The following is a 25,761-nucleotide window of genomic DNA, read 5'->3' as shown; positions in this document are numbered from 1 at the left end:
TGAGCCTTTGTGTCCCAGTAATTTTACACACCAAAAAGAAATCATGATCAGTATTACAATATTAGGGTGAGTCATTTTCCCATTTTGAAAATTACCACCCAGCCCTACACTCATTTTTTTAAAATTCCGACTAATTTTAAATATCACACAGCTGTACATCATATTTTGATGAGTGACGACGCCTTAACGTACCACAAAAAATACAGCTGTGTGATGTGATATTCAAAAAGAGTTTAATTTAAAATATAAATTGTATTGTCTTCCTTGGCTTCGCCTCGGGTTGACAATCCATATCTAGTGCGATAAAATATACGATTCTTGTTTCGTAAATAACTATTTGGAATCTTTAAGTACTTAATGCAAATGAAATGCTTCATAAATAGCATGAAACAGAGACACGATATTGTCATGCAAGTCAATTTAATATTCAACTGGATGCATACACATATGTTCATTGCAAGTAAAAACGACCACTTTATTTTCTGCCACAATAGGCATGTAATACGAACATTTCACATTAATAAAAAATTTCTAGAAAGAAAATTCACACCACACAACATCACAACAATCTTAAGCGATACAGAAGTAATAAATGCACAGTGCAATCATGTAACACACTACATAAGTTAGATGTGATTTTAAAGTAAATGTGTAGTGTAGGTGGTTGACTTCACATGTGAGCATTTAATACTTAAAGTTTCATTTCAATAGATACACGTTACCTACCTTCTTCTTTTCCTTAAAAATTTCGTAACTTTTCGGAGACTTCCTTTGTAATTGAATTTGGTTTAGATTTGTTTCGTCTCTTTCCCACGTCTTTTATGTTACAGTTATTTATGACATCGAGTGCAATAGATATTTCTGCTACTAGAACTAGATGGCCAGTTCCTTCATATTTTTGCAATGATCGATTTGTTGGAACTTTCGCAAATTCACTCTTAATCAGCGAAAGTTTCTGATCAAATCAAATTCGGAATCATAGAGAATTCTCAATTCACTGGAATTCTTAATCACCCTGCATCCTTGCGTACCGAGGTATAGCGTAGTGTGGTGCAACGAGATGAGCGTCATGCAACGAGTTTCGTAAAATAGTCTACGCCTACATTACATGGATCCGAGACACCACTTTACAGCTTTACAGCTTCTTGTTTTTCCTAGGTGTGTCATAAGCCACTTTCGACCCTAGTGAAAACAAAAGCATGTAAAATATTTTATGCAACTTATCATAATGTTCGAAAACTGCGAACTTTAGATCGCTCTGTTGCATAAAACGTCGTATGAATCTCGGTGCGAAATACTTGATTAGGTTCACGATGATATAGAACCTAAAAAAGTACTTCGCACTCGATGTCATTAATAACTAATAAATACATCAACCTAAACAAACGCGTTTCTTTAAAACTACTGTAAAAAAACGATAATATAAAATCAAAGTTATTATTCGATGTAAATAGTGGCATCTCCACATTTCCGAAGAGGTTTATTAAGCTCTGAACGCTTTCAGTTGGAAAATGAAACCAGACAAAGTCGGTGGCAAAAGATGTTTGAGTGCAGTTTGAGTAACTGCTAGTTTAATTTTGTTTTTTAATGGATCAGAAGTGATTATTCCTATATTCACGACTCTTGGCTTAGATTTTTATTGATGTCTTAAATAGTAAAATCTACAGAAAATTTATGTTTATCTACTAATGATAGACTAGGCTTTGTTTTTAGCCAAGGAAAATCGATTCAATTGCTCCTTTGAATGAACAGTCCATGAAACGCAAAACTTTAGTAAATCTCAGACTATTTTGTGAGTTAAAGTTCGAGCTGGGGCTAAGAAAGGTTTTGTAGTTTTTTTGGAAAAATAAATTTTATGCCGTCGGCAGATAAAATAGCGTATTCACTCTGTCCAAATGTTTTTTTATACACTTGGGGTTATAACATTCGCGTTCGGCTCATGCAATAACTCCCCAAGTGTCTAAATAAACATGTGGACAGAGGTGAATAATCTGCTATTAAGTGGCAACGAATTTAGGACCCTTGCAACATGCCACTTAAATAGTACAACTTTTTTAGTTTTACAAACTAGCCGTTTTCAAATTTCGCTAGCTTGTGAAACTAAAAATGTGGACTATTGTAACGTCAACGTTCAAATGTCTGAAACAGATCTTAAGGCAATCAAAACCCAAATCCATAATCGTCATGCTGCTTCCATTCTCTGAAGTCTCCATTGTATCGCAATATGTAATGTACCACCTTCAATTCAATGTTACAGTCAGTTCTGCATCATTTACAGCCTGAACTTTATACCTTAAGAGTCAATTCGCCAAAACTTCGAACAGCTTATATGAAATCGGGATTCAAGCCGACGGCGATCCAAACGAGCTATGGCTCAAATGAATTGTAGTTCAATTCTGATAATATCGTGGAACAACATTTTTCCCGAAAATTTTTGTTGGACTGTCATGGAATAGAAATTTTTTTTTCGGAGTTGTCGTGAAAATCGTTTTTTATCAATAGCTCCAACATGCAAAATGTGAATAATGTCAAGTTGTGTACGTTTATGAAGGTCGATGAGCTGAATATTATTGACCAACAAACGCCGATGTTCGACCCACCTAGCTCAACAAGTGCAAAGCCTCGATAAAACCGAAATTTTTGAAGTGTTCTGGGCGGTTGGGAAAGTTAGTGAGTTTTGTATGTGAAATATTTGTCACGTTTTCAGGCTCGAAACAGATTTTTTTACTAAACGACCTTCAATCTAAAGGGAACGGGTTGGCTCAGTGGTCTTCCACCAAGAAAATCCTGGTTCAATCCGAGACTTAAGGCGTCAATTATAGATACCGGTAACAATAAGTTAACGATCGCATCACATCTATTGTCGCGAACGGAAATTCATTGTCAATTAAATTATTTTGATAGTAAAACTTTAAGATAAAAGCTGCTAATCACCAAGCTTAGTTTTTGGAATAAAAGATATTCATTTTTTCAAGAGGGAATTCATCGTCAATCGTAAAAATTCAAGATAGGCTGCTTATCAACAAACCTATAAAAGAAAGTTAATTTAGTTCAATGCTCTTCATTGTTTAGCCTGTTTATTCGTTACAATCATCATGATTTCTAAATACAACGAGATGTTTTTCATCATCGTATTGACATTGATTTTGAGTTTTTCGAGCATCTCACCATTGGGTGAGGTAACTACCCTAGACATAAAGCTAGAGAAAGTGAGTACTTTGAAATCCCCATTACCCATGTCGTAAGTTTTACAATGGAGCCGTTTCAGCCCACTTTAGGTTCATTCACCTCGAATGAGACTACAACGAATGGTCCTGAGGCGTTGACGGATATTGAGACTCAGATAGTTGAGCTGTTGAAAGGAAGAAACACTTTGCGGGATGTGAATGTGGCTGAGATGTTTAAGAAAACGAACGGCCTATCGAATGAGCGAAGTGACCTAATATTGATAATACTTTTGACGCTTTTACAACAAACAAATGAACTGACGGTTCAAACAAATGATTTGATGACGAGGACAAGTGCATTGACGGTTCAAACAGACCATTTGCTGACAAGAACAAATGATTTGTCGGTACAAATCAATAACTTGTCGGCTAGAACCAATGAATTGACAACGGGATCAGTTCACTTGATGGCGAGAACCAATGAGTTAACGATTCAGACGAATAACCTAACTAGCAATCCTGGTAAGGGAAGATGGTCAATACTGTCACAGATACATTTTGAGATTTTTTTGGCTTTCTTGACAATAAAGATCCACAATTCACCATTAACCCTACAAACTACATTGTGATGTGGACCTAAGAGAACTCATATTCCCCTATCACTTTTCGTTTTGTAATTTTCCAGTTCCAATTGGTTTTGTATACGTACAATATCCAGAAATGCCAACTCCTGCTACGTTATGGCCTTCGGTAACGTGGACTCAAATCACTTCAAATTATGCTGGCCTCTTTTTTAGAGCTGAAGGTGGTACTTCTAACCCATTTACTTCCGGAATTCAAGGTGCCCAATCGCCGAGAATAACAAGGGTGGAATTCACCGGGAACCACGTCAGCAATTTTAATAACGTGGGACTGTCATACAACGCGAACGAATTCACGAGCTCTTGGTATCGCACTTAAATATTAAATGTTTCATATCAATGTTGTAAAATACCATATCCATACAGGTTACAAACGGGTGGTTGGTCAGGTTCATGGTGTCAGATACGATTTAGGACAATAAATAATGACGTCATACCTAGAAACCGAGCAATTCGAATTTGGAGAAGAAGTGGTTGAATTGACACTCAACAAATTACTTTCTTGGATTATTATTTTCCCATTTTCATTACAACATGTATTGCAATTAAATGACTTTAGACTTTCACAACTTATTAAATGAGTCGCTCCAAAATTCAGTTCAGAATCTTACTTGCCTATCATGGTGCCACATTAGTAAGGGTTGACGGGACTCGTGCGCCATGGTTATATACGGGTTCGTACGGGGCTGACGTGTCTGTTACATTTCCCACTAGTTTTATACTCGATGCACGTTCAATGAGCCAAAGTTTTGTTTTTGACAAAATTTATTTTTTTCAAAAATACTCAACCATAATGCATAACACAATACCCTTACATCGAATTAATTATTAGATTAAACATAGAAATACTAGACGTACAGGTTGGACGTTAATGCCAACTCAAAAATCTATTTTGTGACAAAGTAGTGTCAGATGCCAACATCACCAACAGCGGTGGATGTTATTTACTTATAACCTAGGGTCTGTTATTGACTATATTGTTCGTTAACTCTCTCAATTCAAAATTAGGCCATGTGTCTCTCTTGCCGCAAGAGTCTTGCGCTCTTTACCAGACTTGTATTTGTTCATGTTCATAAAAAAGATGCTTCGGACATTTACAAACTCTATACTTCGTGTTACTTTTCCCTTCAATAATTACTTCCTTACTCCGACAATGATCTAAAAACTGACCAACCTTCAAGCGAACGAACCAATTGATTGGTGTCAACACGATGCATATGAAGCTGACACTTAAAAAAATTCAATGAAGGAAACATCCGAATAGCCTTGACTGTATCGTCGTCAGGTATCGGCACGAAGCAGAAAATCTGCTCCAATAATGGAAATGCCTCCGAAATTATTGAGCAATCTTTCAAAGTCAATAGAGGAGATTTAAGCACCCCATTGTTGCATCGAAATTTAAATTTTGTCACAGTTGGGAATTTATTCAATAGATTGGCAAACTTTTCGAATTTGCTGTGAGAAGCAACAAGGGACAATGATTCGAGCTTATCGCAGGTAAACGGTAAGGTCACCGTGTTATCTAAATCATGCTCGTATGTGAATGAAATATTTAACTCTTTCAGATTTTTGAAATGTAAGTCTTTCCTATTGGTAATATTGAGCATCTGCTCCACCTCAAAATCTCGGCAATTTACTTCAAGGTCCAGTTTTTCCAAACGTTGTAAATTTTGGTCTGCATTCCAAAAACGAAAATTATCTGGGTCAAACAATACTTTAAACCACACGTTGCCGCTTAAGGTTTTTATCTGAGGATTCAAAAGCAAGGCAATCGCGAAATTTTCTGTGTTATATCTGTATCGAGAGTCCATGTGTAACCACAAATGTTCCAGATGAGCGAAACGGTTTGCAATGAAGTCGGTGTATATGAACATGTTGGAATTCATTATTTTACTGTGACAAAAGCCGAGCATTTGGAGGGTGAATACGTTCGGGAAAAATGGTTGTATATTGTGTTCAGTTTGGAAAAATATGTTTCCCGACAGCGTTTGAACCTTTCTAAATGGCTTGACGAACTTGTGACAAATGTCATATTCAAAATGTCCGTCCATTTTGAGAAAACGCAAAGACTCGGTACAGAATTCATTTAGATATTCGATAATTAGATGTTGCCATTCGATCAATTGACAAGATTCGCAATATCTTGAAAACTGGAACTGCATCTGTGATACTAAGTCACCAAAGCAACGCAAAAATTGTAGCGCCAATTTCAAGTCTGCTATGAACACTACGTCTTTAAAGAATTTTAGGCGAGGATAATTTTTACGTTTGTAACACTTACAGTCATCATCATTTTCATAAAGAAATTTCGTTACTTCAGTAAAATCTACCGTCTTTCCTCGATGCATCTTATCGAATACGTGTCTTGCTACGTGCTTCAGCTGCCCATTTGAGTCAGCAACGTTCAAGAGATCTTCAACGCTCAAATGTCTGAAACAGATCTCAAGGCAATCAAAACCCAAATCCATAATCGTCATGCTGCTTCCATTCGCTGAAGTCTCCATTGTATCGCAATATGAAATGTACCACCTACAATGTTACAGTCAGTCCTGAATTATAATCATTTACAGCGTAAACTTTATACCTTAATTGCTGAGATGACTTCAATGGCGTCTTCTAATTTAGACGCAGCTTGTTCCTAATTCGACTATCAAATGCACGCTATTATGGTGTCGTCGACTTCACGTACCCTCTTTAAATTGTCTTTACTTTGACATAAGCCGACGACGCGTTTCGATCCATGCGTATGGTGCATGATGTAGTAATTTTATATTGTTTGGGTTCTTAGATCCCAGCTGCGATATTTGTAGTTTTGTTAGCAATTTTGATTTCAAGTTTTTAATGTAATCTTGTGGTTGGATCGAGCCTGATGAAAATCCGTACAATGTCTCGAAATATTGTATTAAGAAATGTCTTTTTATTAACAAGGCAGCCATCATCTAAGAAACCCAAACAACTTATTTATTAACAGCAAAGAAGCAAATTATTTGTAATGTTATGAAAGAATGTACCAAAATGTAATAGATTAAGATTGGCTCGTTCGGTATGTGATCTTTTAGGTAGGCGAAAGCACGGTATTTCGTAAGGTTTCGAAATCACATTTCTCTATGTTGAACACATTGCAATTTGAAATATATGTCCAAGGTAAAAGGTGTTTAATTTGAGCTAGGCAAAAAACTTGAGTTTGTCAAAAACGTGTGACAGCGTGTAAAAATGGAAACCCAAAGGAAACCGGGGGCGATTTAGTTGTCAACGGATAATTCATGAACAAATTCCATTTATCGATAGATTAAGAAAAAATCTAGTACATTTTTGTCTTAACTTCCAAACATCATTGTCATATTCGCCTAGTCGGTTGTACTTCAATCTCACTGTACTATGTTTTTGTGCAACAACTTCACATTGATTCATTCCCATGAAATGTCACAGCAGTGAAGTTTGTTCATGAAAAAATAATTCAGTGACATCTGTCTTTTTATGAAGAAAAGTACTAAATTTTAGTAGATTTTACCCTTAGTTTCTAAACTCCATTCTCCTATTGAAGAAAATGTTATAAGCAACCGAGTGACAATTACAGTGGGAAGGTAATGTCATATATATGTAACCAAATCAGATGTCACGAAAGTTCGATCCCAACGCCATTTCTCACTATTATTAAAAACAAAAATTTGCATAGAAAATTGGTCTATTTGTTCTGAGATAGACGCAATATTTTGTGAAGCACAATTAAATCGTAGTCAACCATTAAAAGAAAGGTCTTACTAGCATCAAAAATATGGCTGCGCGTCTGAATGGCATTACCAAGGTAAATATAGTGAGGAGGTAATGCCATATACAACCGAATCAGATGTGCAGTGGCACGAAAGTTTGCTATAAACGCCATCTCTCCATGTCTTTAATATAACAAAATTGCTTAGAAACCTGGGCCATCTGTTTTGTGATAGGCACAACATTTTGTGAAACACAAGCAAATCATAGTCAACCATTTAAAAAAAAAGATGTCAGTGGCAACAAACTGTTGTGCTAGGCCGCGCGTCTGAATGGCATTACCTCCGCCCATATATTTACCTTGGGCATTACCTCCCCAACTATATCTAACTTGTACAATCACATATCTAGTACGTAAATAGCGAATATAAACGATTAGGACATGTCATGTTTACCTAGTTTTACAGAAGAAGTTTTTAATCTGTTTGTAGTTTATTTAAATCTCAGTCCGCTAGAAATGTCATTTGGTTCTAATGTCCTTATGTCCTCTTAAACATTAGGGTTTGAAAATTTGTCGGTAAAAACATGACATTTTTACTTCTATCTCAGCAGCGGACGCCGAGGAAAACGGTCAGTTGATTTAAGCCACCGCCGCCAGAAATCTAAACACAGAAATGACAGCCGGCTCCGAAAAGATCCACAATGGTTGCCAAGGTTCGAGATATTAATCAATGTGGGGAACAACAAACAAACAATCATTACTTCAACAATGTAATATTATAAGTTTTATTTTATTTACTTTTTATAACATAAATATATTTAACATTAATAATTAATTATTGACTAGAAGACATTCAGATTACATTTTCCTTTTATGTTACATTAAATGACAGATTTTTGTTGTGTTTTGCAATTTCTTTTCTGCTCTATTCAAACGAAAACAAATTGATGAAAAAAGAAATATTTATGTTACATTAATGTATGACTATATACTTCGTTACCGACCTTCTTAAATATTTTTTAATTGTTTGTATATAGAGAGATTCTATATTTTATAGATTGACAAGTCAATTTTACATATAATTTTGTTACTGCATAATTTGCATGTGATTTTATCATACAGTGAAGTGTATATTGGGCCTTAAACTAACTTTACTTACCAGCTAAAATTATTGTAATAATTATTGTTTTTATTCTTTGCAGTATAATTTGAATTAGTTTTTTTGTTATTTTGTGTAAACATGATATACAAAAATGGAAATTAAACGTTTCTCGTCACACAAGCAATCATCCTTTTTTACTCAAATTTATCTGAAAATTATTTACAAACCGAAATAAAATATTAATCAAAAAACATTTTTTTAACTTTTATTGCTCTTCCATTTTAAATTTGACAAACTACTGAAGGTATCAAATTTAGCGCAATCCCATATCGTATAAAATATCATCCATTTTTTAAAGAAAACTAGTACTTTTTTTAAAGAAAGTGAAAGAAAATAGTCTACGCAGTACTTGCGCCCTAAAAGTCAAAATAGAACTACAGAGCAACAGAACGTAAGACTCCAGTTTTAACTATCACGAGCATTTCATTTTGTTAAGCTAATTATACATCTCACGAACGTGAATATTCCTACAAACTTTCACTAATCTAGTACGTTACAAGAGAAAAGTGACAGAACGCACATTCGATTTCAGTCATTTGTTTTCGATTCGATTGGAGCCTTAAATAGACTAACTGTGCGTTTTACTTTCAATTAAGATGAGTAATACGAGTTCCTGAAAAAATGTTTAGCAAATTCGTCTAGCACCGACAAATTATTGAAAAAACTTGACAAAAAATCATCTGTCAAATTTTTTTCGGTAATTTTTGGGATCTTTTAGAAATTTTGAGAATCATCTACGGTCATAAACGGTCATTTTTCAGGCTCAGAAATTACTTCATAAATTTTTGGTCTCACTAACTGCGTTACTAGCCTTTTCACTATTGCACTGCGGTTGAATTACAGCCTCTAGAAATGAACAGAACTAACTAACTAAATAATCCCTCGCATAACCTGTTACAGACGGAAAGCATATGACCAGTATTATTATCGGGTCTATTACTTCTATCGATCAAAGTATTTTTATTTTGTCTTGTACTTCAATTTTTTAACATGCATTTTACTATATAAATGACCATATACCCAGAACTTGTCATTATTTTTGTCGTCGTCATCGATAACAGATGAGTATGTGACAGGTTACAGTTTATTTTAAATTATTATTGTGGAATCAAGACCCTTAACAACATTCTTGGTGTTATGTTCCGAAAAATCATAAAAGAAATAACTGCGTGTAAAAGCCCATTAAATTTGTACCGAAGTGTTTCTCTAGGCTCTGACAATTTGCACCATAATTTCTGCAAAGGAGTAGATTTTTCTCCGTTTTGTGCAAGGAAATACGCAGGCGTTTTCTCGAAAATTCCATCATGTACTAACGCAATTTCGGCTAACTGGGAACTTTTCTCAATAAAAAAAGCAAAGCCATAAAAATTCAAACTGATAAACCGCAATTCAATTTCCAATATTCCCGGGAATATTGCATTTTATAGTAGATTTACTGTACAAAAAAAAATCTCGCTTGAGAATCATTATTTTATAAGCTTTTCAACACAAAGCAAAAAATCTTCTCATCGCCTAATTGAATGTTTAATTTTTCTAATTTTTATTATTTTCCGTATTTTTATAAATATTATAACCCTAAGTTCTACTAATTTTAACCTATGAAATTAATAATTTTGTTCAATTACTAATTAAATGGTTGGTTTTTTATTGTCAACACAGCCTTTGAGAGTGAGTATTTTACACCTCAAATATTTTTTTTTTAATTTTAATTTATAATTTCATTTAATTTAAATCTTATAAGCTACCTAAAATTAATTTTTATTCTCTTTTTGTCGATTCAAATTAAAAAGAATTTGTGTCACTTAAGCTTTACTTAGAAAAATGTAATTTACAAAATTTGAAATTTTAATGGAAAAAAATTGCGAATTTGATCTAAATTACAATGAGTCATTCAAAATAGTTTCAATTTCGATCACAAACGTTATATTCTTGAGAATACGAGACCAATTTTTTTACCTATTGGCTTAACTTTCCAATAACGACTCTGATTGATTAAAATAGGAAATGTAGGCAAAACTTGACGCAGATCAGCTGAGTTAACCTTATAAACAAAAGCAGTTTTGAGGTTATGAGTTATATTATGAGTTATATTGAGGCTGTACAGTAAAGCGTGTTGCATTGGGTCTGCTACTTCTTTTATTCAAAGTATCGCCTCGTGTTTGATGGACAATCTTTTACTTCATTAGTTGAAGAGTTTTGCAGTATATAACCACATAGTTTGGAGATCATCGTTTATTTCTTCTAACTGTTTTTGATTTTTTTAAGGTTGCAATTTAAGGTTGATACATAAAAGATTTGTGAAAATATATTTGCGAAATGTTAAATTATAGGAAAGTCTGACGATTCAATTATGGATTTTCACTTATAACTAATGGTAGATTTACTAGCGACTTGTTGGTGTTTCGTTCAAAGTTATATTGTCAGACTTTCAATTTGAAAATTGTGAATAATGAAAAACCAATAAAAAAACGTCCCTCACCAATACAAATACCAGACAGTGGCATTATCCAGGATAGCCGACTATGGAGCTGGTAAATGCTCGTATAACTAAAGGTAAAATTCTTCTGGGTAAATATGTTAGTTTTCAAGCGTTTTATTAGATAAACGAAAGCCATTCGAATACTTTGATGATTCGCGCAAGAAGAATTTATTTACAGTGTCCATTCTTCTTACTTTACTATATTACACATCATGACCCTGAACACATCATCCATATAAGCAATGTAAATTTATGAAATTCATGACTAAAACCAACAAATACCGTGGTAAAGGACAGGTAAATGCGAAATAAATACTGGGACATATTGCCGACCAATTTACCTCCGCTCTTGTTAAAGCTCACTTATAAATCCGCAGTGGAAATTGAGTGACCGCGTTCACTTATAACCGTGAATTGAATTGCGAAGATGTTTCTGCGGCGATCACAAAGGAAAAATTTTGTAGTGAAATCACAATACAAGTAAATGGGAAAATGCCAATGTAAATTGATGGAAATATTCGGATGAATATCGCGACTGAAGTTTCCCGAGTCCGTTACCTTTAGGCATAGGTGCATTTTTTGCATTGTTGAAACAATTGAATTTTTATCAAAAAAAAAACTTTAGAATGACCCGTTCCAATTTCCTTAAATTAATGGCAAACGCAGCAAAATTCTCATTAAAAATCTCAACAATCGCAGAACAACTTATTAGATTGGGATAGGTGATAATATTTACACACTGCACGATATGTCCAATCGTAATAAACATGCACGATTTTGAACTAATAAAATTCAGTTATTCCACTTGGCCGACCGTCTTATATACTAAGTCTAGAAATTAATTTTGTTTTTTTATTTTTTTTTTCTCTTTCAATTGAAATTATTTACAGATTTTATTTGGTTTTGTTTTTTGATCTATACATTCATTTCTACCAGTTTTTCCTTACTTTAAAAGTGTGTGTGTGTGTATCGTTAATTGCTTTTCTATCTATCACCATCTCATATCTTAATTTTATTATATATTTATGGAATTCAATTTTTATTTACAAATTTGTAGGTTACATTAGAAATTGTGCCGTTCCTTTAACAAAGGAATGTTTTTAACCTTTCACGTAGGACAAAAATGTCACCCGATACATTCGAATCTGTTACTTGTTTTTAGCATTGTATTTGCGATAGAGTGATACAAAATCTTGTCCTTCGTTGGTTTTAACATTCGCTTTACTATAAAAGACGGAAAAATATACAGAGTTCATAGTTTAGTGTGGTCGAGACATTTCAACAATACTGAGGTAAATTAAGAATTGCAGCAACGATACGGGTGATAAATAAAACTTCGTAGAACAAAACGTCCTTGTCCTTGAGTATAGATTGAATATTATATGTGAAAATTAGAGTATGAACCGAGCGAATGGATGGCTAACAAAATCATTATCAACAAAACCATTAGCTTAATTATGTGCCTAAAATTGAGGCAAATTGGAAAATAACTTCCTTATGGCGGAAGATAATTTTGTAATTATACAATCGGCCTGAAGTAAATAATTACATATATGATCTTTTACATGCATCCCCGGACTGGCCATATGGGCATTCGGACGATGCCCGAAGGGTTCTTTGATTTTTTCGATGAACGAAGGGCCTTTTACAAATTTCACATTTGCAATGATTTTGTATTTTGATAAATTTCTCCTTCTCAGGTTAATTTTGTCTCTCAAATAGTTCTTACAATAGCAAAGACACATGACCGCGCCCATTCAAAAGTTAAAAAAAAATATTTTCCATGGCCGAAAGTTATCTGATCCGCCACTTACCACAAACTGTAATCAATTGAAAAATTGTATCGATTTAACTAGATGTTCCTCTCAGATGTGGGCAAATGTTCATAAAGTTTTTCTTTCCCAATCATCGCGCATTTCTGAACGCTACAATTGTTAATTACCAGTATCCTTATGTACATCCTCATCCTCATAAAACAATTAATATATCAAAAGTAACTACAGTCACCGCTGTAGCGTGTTCACTCACACCGCAACGATGATAGCTGGGGTATAGTAAAGTATGCTGTTCACCCTTAAAAACGATTTTAGCCTTCAATCTATTTATGCTAAGTTGTCATTGTCGAAAAGGCTCTAAATTCTTACATTTAGGAAACACCACGGAAGTGAGAAATTTTCAGGACAACTGAGTTTGAATACTTTTGAGATTAGCAGGACTTCAACGCCAAATTGCTCTGAAGGAGGAACAGCACACACTTTTATTTACAGTTAAGACTCAAAACAGGTCAAATTCAGGCCATGCAAAATCAATTTCCAGTAAACCACAGTGTTGAATACATAAATAGGCAAACACGTAGGCAATAGATAAAATACAGCACCGATATGTACAACAGAACGCTAGTGTGGTTGACTACAAGTTTTACTAAATTCGATCGATTGTCTACGTCTCTGGAATTGGTTTTGGATGACCTGAAATTGACCTGTTTGGAGCAGGACCTATTTTTAGGGAATTAATTGGCCCTGTTTTAAAGTACTTTTAGGAATTTAATTCCTTAAAAATCTTAAAAATCTTTTTTTTTGAATTTTGAATTTTTTAAGAATTTTGAGGAATTAAATTCCTAAAAATTGGCCATGTATTGGAGTAGGGCTATTTTTAGGAAGTTAATTCTTAAAAATTCCCGAAAATTCTCTCAAAAATTCAAATCCTAAATTATAGAATGTTTAGGTAGGAATTTTATGGAATTAAATTCCTAAAAAATTGGATGTGGTTTGGAGCCTTATTTACAGTACATTTATTTTAACATATAAGAATGAAGAATCGTTGCTATTATCAATCGTATGACCTCCTCTTTCGTTTAAATATTTTTTTTTAATATTTTTTATTTATTTAGACTGAGTGTCAAGTATTTTTTTTATCTATTTAAAGTTTACCTATCTAAGAAATAATTGCGTAAGCAGGGTTTTTATTTGTTTCTTTCTTTCTTTCTTTCTCTTTAAATGATTTTTTAATGTTCACTACATTGATCATTAATTCACAGTAGTTTTAATGATGATGATGATGATGATAAATATTTTTTTTGTTTTTTATTTTAAATAAAATTTTTAATTTTTTTTTGGAGAAGTTTTTTTAGTTGATTTACATTCAGTTTATTTTTTGTTTTTCTCTATTATAAATTCAAACAACCATAATTTGTGTAACATTATTAACGAAACGATAAATTTATTTATTTTTTCTTTTACTTTCAGTTTATAGAAAATTTCACCAGTTCAATAACAATCATAATAATTTCTTCAATTTTTGTTTCAATATTTTCGGTTCTATTTAAAAATTAAATTCTCTCTTTCCTTTCTATTTATTGTAAAACAATTTTATTCCTAAAATAATTTTTTACCTTAAATGTACATTTATGTTAAAATTAGTAATATGTTTTTCTTGTCCATTCTTGCGTTGCTCATTGGAGATGTTTTATATGTAATTGTTCAATTAGGAACTTCCACGACATAGTACGGGCACAGGCACGAGTGGTCGATTACAAGAGGGACCTGGTTACGGACCTGGTCTTTACATTTATTGTGTAGAGGCACCGCCACTTTTTTCAGTACTTCATTCTTTTCGATCTATTTCCTGGTGAAAAAACTTCGCAATGCTAAATTTCCATGAAATTCCAGAGCAGTGAAGTTGGTTCACAAAAAATAGAGCGCTGACATCTAGTAATTAGTTAGTTAATTTTTATTCATTTCAAGCAATAGAATGCACTCAGCTATTGCTATAGTTTTGCCCACTGAATCGATCTATAGGATCGTATACGAAAATCTATTACATTTGAGTTTTATTTTCAATTCAGCGCATTTACCCATAGGTAAGCACCAAGTTGAAGGGTTGAAGCACCACAATAAAAATGGAATATGATCCGAATTTCCTCTCACTTCAAATTAATCGCATTCACCTCCTTCTATCACTAGATCCCCAATTATTGACTTTCGAAAAATGAACCGTCCCTGCCTGATGTTCACGTTACTATGTCGTGCAATTACATATCATTTTATCTATTACGTATTCAATACGTTCGATCTTCAGCTGTTCCATGAAGATACGTGTCTTTCGCCTCGGGCTGCACAGCTTGCTGTTCGAGCATTGAACTGGCATAGGCAAAGGGGTTGGTTGGATTTGGTTGCGTTGCCCCATAATTAATTGTCGGTTTGTTTATTTGTGTGTCCGCTTGAGGTTCATTCTGACAAAGTACGTAAGATTCAATGTGAGCAAAAGAGAAAATGAAATATTTGCATATCTTACAAAGGCAGTTTCTTTGGTTATTTCTGCTTTCGTAGGACTCCAGACTTGTTTCTCGTCAACTGGTGGCTCGGCCCAATATTGAAGTTCGCCGGATGCATAAATTCCGTAAAATGTTATACCAAATAAGTGAACACAGGCAGCTATGGTGAATACGATAGACCAACTCATCGGTTTCTGAAAAATGGCAGAGTCATGAGTGGGAGAATATATTGTTGGTCTTACTTAAAATCAAATTTCTTAGTGGGATTTTTTCAGGAAGTGAACGTACGTACACATATTTTCAGAATCGCTGTTTTGAATGAAGCGAACGGTCGATACTAGAAACTATTTGCGATTTATATTTATAAAAAAACATATGAACCTAGAACCATACCTTGGTGAAAAAATGTAGTTTCAAAAGATCGAAAGACGTCACTTATCAAAATTTATCTTTTTAGAGACGTGCCTAAGCCAGCTACCAAAAGGCGCGTCGGACTATCTGCTTAGATATTGTATAAACTTAATGAAGGGCGTTAATTCTACTCGAAAGTACCTTTCGTTCAATTGGTTCTATTCATTCACAATATTTATACCGTATGAAGCTTACGCACGCTCATTTGAGCCGTTAACGGACATTAAACAATAAGAATGTTGTACGAGTAGTTCAAATGCCCCGCTAAGAAATTTTTGTATTCATTATAGAGTCATGCGTCTTTCAAAATCGATTAAAATATGCTGTGTCAACATTACTATATGCCCAAATCTATTACTTCTTCTGTTTAGGGAATTTGATACAAAGTTTAATACTTCATTCGTTTTAACATACATTAGTATATAGAATCACATCAACGACTAATCATCGCTTGTTTTTACTGATCGTTGATATCGATAACAGATTTAAAAGGAACTATTTTCGTATTTTTTCCAAAAACGTTTTCGGAAAAATTAGGAAAATTTTGAAGAAAAACTGGACAATTTAGGAAAAATGGTAAATTATGGGAAAACGTTTCCCCGAAAATAGTCGCCGTCTTATACGCAATTCGAGCCTAAAGGATGACATTCCAACCCGTATGTTCACCAAATTAATTAATAAAATGTTAAAGAAAGGATGACATTTCGAATACATTCGACGATTCGACTCATAGATCGTTTTTAAATTAGATTAACATTTCAAGGACTGCAAGAGTAAAAGAAGTTTTTACATGGGATCTACTACGTCATTTGATCTAAGTATTTTCAAATCATTAATTTCAAATCTTTTACTTCCTTTTTTTAAACATTATTTATTACTACATGACACCGCATCACTCAGAGCTCGTTTATTTCTGAAGTCGACATCGATAACAGATGAACAAAAATACGAATTTCAGATCAATGCACCTAGCAGGGTAATAGAAAAAAAGCAGTACTTTAATCGAAGCAAAGGCCAGTCCAAAGTTGACCGTGTATAGGTTTGTTCCAAGGTTATTTTGAAATGTCAAATTTCATCCACAGAAGGCAACTTAACCTCAACTTTCAGATTGACGAAAATTTTAACGAAAAATTTATAAAGAAATTTATTGACGTTTGTTTTTCATAATGTCGTTGCAAAAATACTATTAAGGCTGCTAATGATATTATTGGTATCAAAAAACTAATCTATTTGACGTGGTAAAACCTCTATTAACCTGCTAGGTGCTTTGATCAATGCCTTGAGTAATTCATTTTATTTAAATTCGTTTCCATAACGGTGACAAAAAGTGCACTTCACTTTTCGGCAAACAAGAAGCCGTGTAATTTAAAAAAAGAGAAAAATTGCGAGTAAAAAAAAATAAATTTATTTCCCAAACTCTATTTCCAATAAAAATTGACAAATGAATCACAGCATCGGAAAAAATAGCTTCATTCATAACAAACGCTATCTGATTAGTCGTGCAGAACATAATCTGAGTGAAGTGCTATAGCAACCAGCGCATGCAGACGTATTATAGCGAAAATGAAAATCACACGATGAAAATAGGGGGGAAGAATATAAAAAACTTTTTCGTTTTGTGATGGGATGTATACAAAATGTACGTAACACACAATAGACGAATCGAGCGTATCTTTTGAATTATTATAAAGATGCAAAGCAGTGTGCACATTATGTGGAGATATTATAGCTTTAGCATTCATCAATGGAAATTACCTTATCTTCTACGATGTGATCGATGGCAATAGGGCATATTAAGCCAGCTAATGTTCCTATGCCATTCGATATACCCATTAGAATACTGGCGTATCGCGGTGCAATGTCCAAGTGATTGACGTTGTAACCGGAGATAGCAAAACCACTGAACGCTACACCAAGCGTCAGAGCTGTCAGTGCTTTTCCCTAGTATTTTTATAATTCGCTTGAAAATTTGAATTTAGATTGGGAAACTGAATCTTACCGATGTATTCGAAAGAGCCACTAGTAGGAAGAAGAATCCTTCCAATCCAAAACCGCCGCAATTGAATAATTTTCTCACATTCGTTGTGGTCATCGTTCCAGATTTTCTTAAGTGATCGGCCAACATGCCACCGAAGGGTACAATGATTGTCATCAGTAAATGCGGCAATGCACCCACCAGTCCAGCCTAGTGGAGTGATTTTAACGTTTTAAAGTTAAAACCTCAGGCGAAATAATTTTTTTTTAACAAAAATAGTGTCATACCTCGGCCGTATCGTAACCAAAAACTTCCTTTAGATATGCGCTTTGATACAACACCAACATGTAGAAATTCCACGATCTGCAGAAATTTGCGACAACAATTGCGATAACTGGTTTCGATCGAACGATGTCATGCCATGGTGTTGTGGCTATTGTTGGCATTGCTTGCTGTACGGATTCACCTAAAGATTTTTCTATGTACTTCAATTCGAACACGTCTATTGTGGGATGTTTTCGGGGTTTTTCAAACACTAGCCATAAAAACGCTGCATACCTAGAAGGAGAGTACAATTCTCAACACAACTCATCAGTTAATTGGAATCTGTGATATCGTTTACCATAACATTCCGACTATACTATAGAAATAAAATGGTGCTTTCCAGTTCAGGTGGGCTAGGTATCCAGAAACCGGAAGACCAATTACGATACCTGCATAAAATTGACGAAAAATTAAAATTGTTGGACGTTGTTGGAGAGCGCTCTCTTCTACTTTTAATGTTAACTTCGAACAAAAAGCATTGAATGGAAAGCCTTAGGAAGTAGGCCATTTACACAAGAGCGGCTACTCTCCTTGCTGCGCTCGTAGTCACAAAATGTGTCCTTGTGTAATGGCCTATTTCCCGGACATCACATGTAAGTTACTATTTAATTGTATGCGAACCTGCGTAAGAACCACTGAAGGCTATTGTGGCAAGTCTAGATCTCTCAAGTGGTGGTGCCCAGAATCTCCAGATTCCGTGACAGGCTGGATAAGTGACTCCCTTTTTATTAAAAACAAATTTTCTCAATAGATTCCAGAAATATTGTTATCCCAAAGTGTCACTTACCTCAACTAAACCTTGGACAACTCGCACCATAATCAGAATGTACTTGCTAACGTCAATTGCTAAAGGGATGAATAAATTACAGATCGACGATCCGATGATAGCAGCACCAAATATTCGATTTGACGGGAAGAATGAGGCGAGAAAACCGCCCGGTATTTGCGTGACTAGATAACCCCAGAAAAAGGACGAGTCTATGGCACTCGCCCAGTTCGCTGACCAGACTTCTTTTTTAACTCCATGGCCTATTGTTTTGTTGAAATTCATTTCTGCATTTTTCTGGAATTTTCAAAAAAAAAATTATGTTTTGCGTGCACATTGGCTTGGAACATACAGTGTTTATTGATAACGTAAGGCCTTGGGGTAGTTCAGAAAGTTTGCGATAGAGTTGCAAACAGTCGTCACGAGTGACTACCTTTGATTTGATTTGTTCGTTTCGAGACCTCACTAACTGCCTTTTAATAATAATAAGTGCATTTTGGACTATCGATAAAGCGTGACTTCTGAACTACGCAACGAAGTATACAAATACTCTATAACGAAAGTAGGGGGCTTAATTTATATCTCGCCTAAATGAAGGCTAGACACCCATGCTCACAAATTAATCGTATTTGGGTTACGTCATACGTTTCATTCTTATGCATGTTTCCAATTAAAATCCGATTTTGCATTTTACTTCAATCAAATATCTTGTTGATCTGATAAACGATACATTTTTCAGTGCATATTGGGAACGTTTGTTCTTTTCAAATATATAATTTAGCTAGAGGCAATCCCCGGCGCGTGTGCATATGAAAAAAGGTCCCTGCTTCCATATATTGACACAAAAAAGACTATATGAAATTACTGAAATTATTATTTACTTCCAAACGAAATATCATCCAGATATAATATAAGCATCGCATCGAATAAAAATGACAACAAAAGCTTCCTCTCTTCCTGTTTCGTATAACCCGGAAATGGGGGTGCTAGACTATGAGTTTCTGATGCTTGTATTATGCTTTTTTGTTGTTGTGTCATTCAATGATGTATAACTTTTGAGCTGCTGGCATTAAAGACATTTTTTTCAGTCCATAAATTTCAAAATAATATTTTTCACGAGACAATATCGAAAGGAGAGAGTAAAAGAATCTAATAAAGATATTACTGGAACGATGGGTTTTTTGTTGTTGTTGTGTACTCTCTGGATGTGGGAGCAATATGGTGGGGGAATGGTTTGTCATTTATAGCCTTTGTAAATCCCATTTTATATTTGTAAAATCAAATAAGTAATGGCAGTCGGTGACAAAGTTTCAAAATTAAGTTTTCATAGACTATTTATTACTAGAGTTAATTATCGAATCTAGTACTTTTATTGATTTAAGTATTTTTAACAGATTGACTAAAGATCTTTTACTTCATTTTAGCATGCATTTTGTACTAAAAGTCAGAACTCAACGTTCATTTTTAAGTCGCTATCGTCATAACAGATGACAATGGTGACAATGACATCTGAAACTCTGAGAGTCTTACTTCACTTGAGATAGACTAAGATTTTTCAATGGTTCAATGAGGAACATAACTCCGATGGAAAACTACTCCGACAACGTTGTACCGTGACTTCGTGACTCTGTATGAAGCTGAGCGTAAAACTGAGCCAATAACTTTGACTTTACGTGTACTTTACATTTCTGGGCACTGTACCATGACTTTGCGGAGCATGTGGTTGTTTTCCCTTCGCATAACTTTTGTATTTGTATAAGGAGCAATTGTTTTGTTCGAACTAACAAATTGATTTAGTAACTGAAGCGCAACAGTGGTATAAATACACTTCTTGCGTGAAAATGAGCAGGACCGTTCGGGCTACCAAAGGGCGCATCAGTCATTTAGACTATGGGCGCCAAATCTGACTCTAAATGCGCAACATATTAGTCGAAAAGAGTACAAAATTATCTGATAAGTGCCAATATGGGAATAAATGGGTAAAATCAAACGACCCAATCGTCCAAGCCCTGATACTGTACTATACAGACTAACTGAATAAAACATAGCTAACGCCGACCCGTACGAAACACCTATTCGTATCAAAAGCCTTTAATGTGAAACTCTTCATTTCTCTTACTTCATTTTCTTCTCTGCTGAAAAACTATTCTCCCTTTAAAATCACTTACATTATCCACTCTTTGCCTTGTTATCATATACAACTAAAGAGACGGGATGGCTCAGTGGTTACGTACTAGCCTTCCACCAAAATGATCCGGGTTCGATTCCCGTGACAGACAAATTCCGCATGGAATTTTTCTAGCGATTATATCGCATTGGTAACGTCCTTAGTTCACTCAAGCTTCATAATTTGGGTAGTTGCGGTGTGTTTGGTGGCTGCAACGATGTACACACTGAATGAATCGTATGACGTAACCCAAATACGATGAATTTGTGTACATATGTCTAGCCTACATTAAGGCGAGATATCAATTTCGCACCTAACTTTCCTCAGAGAGTAATTACATACTTCGAGGCGTGGTTCGGAAGTCACGTAAAGCCGGTGGTCCAGACTGAACTTGTTATTGGCTGTAAAAGGCTGTTAGAACGGTCTCAAAACCAACAAATAAATAAATAAATAAATTGCCGGAGGCAATATAGACAGCCCCGTACGAAGACAAATTTCATAAATTCCTATTTAAACAGCTATATACCGCTATATTTACCTATATTTCACTGTAAATAAACATTTCACAGAGGAATATGCTATTATATAGCTCTATATGCCTGTATATAGCTCAATATAGCTGTATATAGGTATATATAGATGTCCGTATATGGAATCCCTGAAACCCCACACACATAACAAATTATTTCCATGTTAACAGAAACTCTCTAAGTATCATTTTTCCCAAGATATTTATATTTTACTAAAATCCAATATGGCCGCCGGCAGCCATTTTGTTAGGAGACCGGAAATAGTACCGACGCTTTACATTCGTTAATACCTTTCAAACAAAAAAAAATTCATGAAATTCGGTCAAAATTTACTCGAGATATTGTCAAAATACACCACGTTCACTGTACTTCCGAGTAGCCAGATAAGAGCTCACTCCAAGAGACCTAGCTCACGCTCCGGAGAACATAATTTCATAAAAAACAAATTCTCTGATTGGTACGGTCAATACCTATCTAATAAAGCTAAAACAGACGAAATATGTTCAAATGTGGCCGACCTACAAGCAAAAACTGCTTGCCGCCCTGTGCCTGTTCCACACCAAGGGGTCTAACTCACGAGTCGGTCATCCGATTTCCATAAACTTTTTTTTGTCGATCGGTATTGTAAATACCTTTTATTTGACGTATCACTTACAAGTTTAACGTTTAAATGTCCGGAGATATCTTCGAAAAACCGTAAAGCACTTATTGGGCCACAGCTCGGGAGGGGTCGATCCAAAATCACTCATCTTCGAACTTAGCCTGTCTTTTGACATTACCGAACGGGAAAAAAAAGAATTTTCAAAATCGGATGCGTTTTACTCAAGTTATCGTGCAGACAGACAGACGGACAGACGGACAGACGGACATTTTTTTTCGCGGATTTGGCATCTCTAGACAACCACAATAGGTTTCCCCTTACTCAGGGAGTCCAATTCGACGTGTTACAAACGTATGCGTAAACCTATAAGACCCCAGTACTTCGTACGGGTCTAAAAATGTATCGATTCTTAAGCTACCGCTAAGAGAGTATGAGCAGCAACATAAAACTTTAAATTTTAACCGGGAAATTCTAGTATACTTACCAACATAATCTCTGAGAAAAAACAGATAGAAACATGACCCTCTAAGTTCATACCTCATTGATTTACCAATAATTTATAGGAATAATTTTTATGAAATTTGATTCATTTTTACGTGTAACCTTCCCTTATTTCTAGGGAAGGAAATCTAATAATGTCAACTTACGTAGCAACGCAATAATCTGAAATATTTTCAATACTAACGAATCTGTTACTTCTTGTGATCACGGCAGAGTAAAGTTAACCAGGCAGGAGCGCTTGTTTGACTAGGGACCTGAATAATCTAGTAGCCCTTGATATTTTGCGAATAAAATTTTTCAATTTATGTCAGTGTTCATTTGAGTTCATTTTCATCCCGTGTATTAGGTCCCTTATTTGACGTTTCGAAAATGAATCGCTCCTGCCTGGTTTACTTTACTCTGCCGTGCTTGTGATCGAAATATAAAAAACAAATCTATTACTTCATTAGTTGATACTTATTTTACTTTAAAAGATCGGAACGGTCAGATCTTATTGCTTATTTTTGTCGTCATGCTGTCAATAAACAGATGGCCTTTGATCGAAAACTTTTTCAAATCTAGCAAGGTCTTTCTTCATTCTATTAATCAATGTGGTCTTACCTTGCTCACTAATTCATTATCAGTGTACCATCAACCCTCAACCAATCCACCACTCTACCACTTATTCCGAAAGTAACATTACTCATTCTATTAATTTGACGACGGAGCAGACAACATTAACTTCAAGTTAGTAGAAGGAATGATATTTTGTAAAAATTTCAATATTATTTCTCAAACCTCCCACGCCATGTCTATCAGAATATAAAAAAGATCGCTAAACTCACCTCATCGCTAAGCGACAATTTGGCCATACTCAAATTGCATCTAATTCCAAATGATATTATGAATCCTAAAGAAGTCATCACCGCTACCGTATACCTAGCCGACAAACATGGCAATTCGGCACGAATATATTTATCGACATGACGAAGTGGTGGCCTTTCGATTTCGTCGAATGAGGCCGGTGATTCCCGTTCGTCGAGACCGTATTCGTGTCCACCATCCATTTGTCCATATCCTTGTTTCCGCGAATCCAAGTGATCGAACCGTTGCATCCTAGAAAATTTAATAGATAGGAAACAATTATTTGAGAGTTGTTTTAGGTGTGGTAAATAACAACATCGAGTCAAGTATAATGGTAAGTTCACCCAGATTGATAATTTGAAAGCCTGATTTGTATCACTAAACGCAATGCATTAATATATTGCCTTGACTCGTCTAGTCTTTGTCTTGTTCCGTAAACTTCATATATTGCAAAATCAAAAATTTTCAACCCAAAAAACATCAGACTGCAATAAAATTGAGATTTGTGTCTGACGCAAACAAATCCAAACCATTTTCTCCACTTATGTAAACACAAAACTCTGAACTACCCACCAATATTAGCAACATTTAAAATCATGCCTGGTAATATAGCACTCAACCGAAACAGATCATTCCATGACTTGAGAATGTTATTAAATTTCACCCTTTATTTACCTATTTAAATGTAATAAAATTTTCGATTAAAAGATATTCTTGTTATGAAACGATGGATGTTAAGTAAATATTTAATTTGTACTATTAAACGTGTAATTAGAATATCTCTCTCGCTTTTAATAAACAGATCCGAAGTTGATGTAAAAAAAAATCATTTTTTGTCAGACATGTGTGGGAATGGGGGAAAATAAATTTGAATTTTGGTTTATAGATTGAACATAAGAGCTAGGCAGTAAACACTTGTTTTGAAAATGTCTCCAAAAATATCCTAACTTGCCCCCATAGAGCGCTAAGTTCATAGCTATATAGTCAAAAAAAGAGTCTCGTGTCGGTGACCTAATCCATCCGTAAGATTTCCATACATTTTTCGGTTGTTATTTCAAATTGGACAGTTTTCAGAGCACTAAAACTAGAGTGTAAGATGAAAATTTACGATTTTTTGTTCCACCACAAACTATTTTAGGTAAAACGTTTTCCCGATTTTTTTATAATATTTTCTAATTTTCCTTATTTTTCTGAAAAATATGTTTGGTCAAAAATTGGAAAATTAAAAAAAATGGAAAAATGTTTTCCCTAAAATAGGTCCTGCATTCACCTCAAAACACCTTAAATAGAGTTTGCACCCATTTCCAATTTTCACTTTCTCTGAAAACACACTAGATACGAGTTCGCACAAATTTCTAAAATAACGAGCATTTCAAAACGAACGCTCGTAGCGAGATTCCTCGATACGTAGTTTAGTTCAACACAGTCAGGAATGTAGCTACACAAATGAGTAAAGGTGAAGCTAATCTATTAGAAACTATACAATCGTATCTTCATCACAATCGAATCTGTTACTTCTTCTGCTAAAATTATCGCCGGATAAAAAGTTTGTGTTTGATTTCAAAATCTTTTACTTCTTTCATTTTAATGCATTTTGATACGATATAAAGACAACGACAATCAAAGGTCAGCGCTTATTTTTGTTCTTGCTGTCGATGACAGATGGTTTTTCTCAAGGTAGATATTAATAGTGTGGACACCATTGTTTCTGTCGCGCGGTCTAGCTCAAAAGTTCGATCGTTCGATGTCAATGACATCTTTTTTTAATGGTTGGATATGATTTATTTGTGTTTACTTAGAAATATATATCTGATTCGATTCTTTTTCTGTTACAATGGAAAAAATGACAAATGAAAATGAAAAATCATATATTTAAATGTGTGTGTCACAGCTTAAAAGGGACTCTTAATCTAAGAGTAATTATACCTAGAGAGGAAATTTCGAACAAAATTACGTAAAATATGTGGTCCCAACATCAAATACGAAATGTTTATTGGTATATGTGTTTGCCCTCTTAATTAAGAGGGCAAATTGAACTATACAAAGCAAACGCATACATGTATTGGTGTAAAATTATACGAAATTTGTATCTTATACAAACTGATGTTAGGACCATATTTCGTCGTACCAATTTCCTCTCTAGGTATAATTACTCTAAGCTCTTAATGTCAAATGTAAAGGGACCCATAACGTCAAAAGAAGCAAATTTGAC

The 25,761-nt window shown here is 34.6% G+C and overlaps 1 protein-coding gene across 1 annotated transcript in view; it reads right to left on the bottom strand.

Moving 5' to 3' along the window:
- Nucleotides 1-14,503: 14,503 nt before the first annotated feature.
- Nucleotides 14,504-25,761, bottom strand: part of LOC119078720 (vesicular glutamate transporter 1) — a 48,938-nt gene continuing 37,680 nt past the window's right edge. The window contains exons 3-11 of the mRNA XM_037186393.1: nucleotides 23,531-23,801; nucleotides 18,929-19,204; nucleotides 18,763-18,862; nucleotides 18,440-18,530; nucleotides 18,105-18,375; nucleotides 17,842-18,027; nucleotides 17,598-17,783; nucleotides 15,452-15,625; nucleotides 14,504-15,389 (exon numbers count right to left, since the gene is read on the bottom strand). Coding sequence (XP_037042288.1) covers nucleotides 15,216-15,389; nucleotides 15,452-15,625; nucleotides 17,598-17,783; nucleotides 17,842-18,027; nucleotides 18,105-18,375; nucleotides 18,440-18,530; nucleotides 18,763-18,862; nucleotides 18,929-19,204; nucleotides 23,531-23,801 — 1,729 coding nt within the window. The 3' untranslated portion in view covers nucleotides 14,504-15,215. The remainder of the gene's footprint in view (nucleotides 15,390-15,451; nucleotides 15,626-17,597; nucleotides 17,784-17,841; nucleotides 18,028-18,104; nucleotides 18,376-18,439; nucleotides 18,531-18,762; nucleotides 18,863-18,928; nucleotides 19,205-23,530; nucleotides 23,802-25,761) is intronic.

This window comes from Bradysia coprophila, unplaced genomic scaffold (assembly GCF_014529535.1).
Source record: "Bradysia coprophila strain Holo2 unplaced genomic scaffold, BU_Bcop_v1 contig_297, whole genome shotgun sequence".
Classification (NCBI taxonomy): Eukaryota; Metazoa; Arthropoda; class Insecta; order Diptera; family Sciaridae; genus Bradysia; species Bradysia coprophila.
This window is presented reverse-complemented; position numbering and strand designations above follow the sequence as displayed.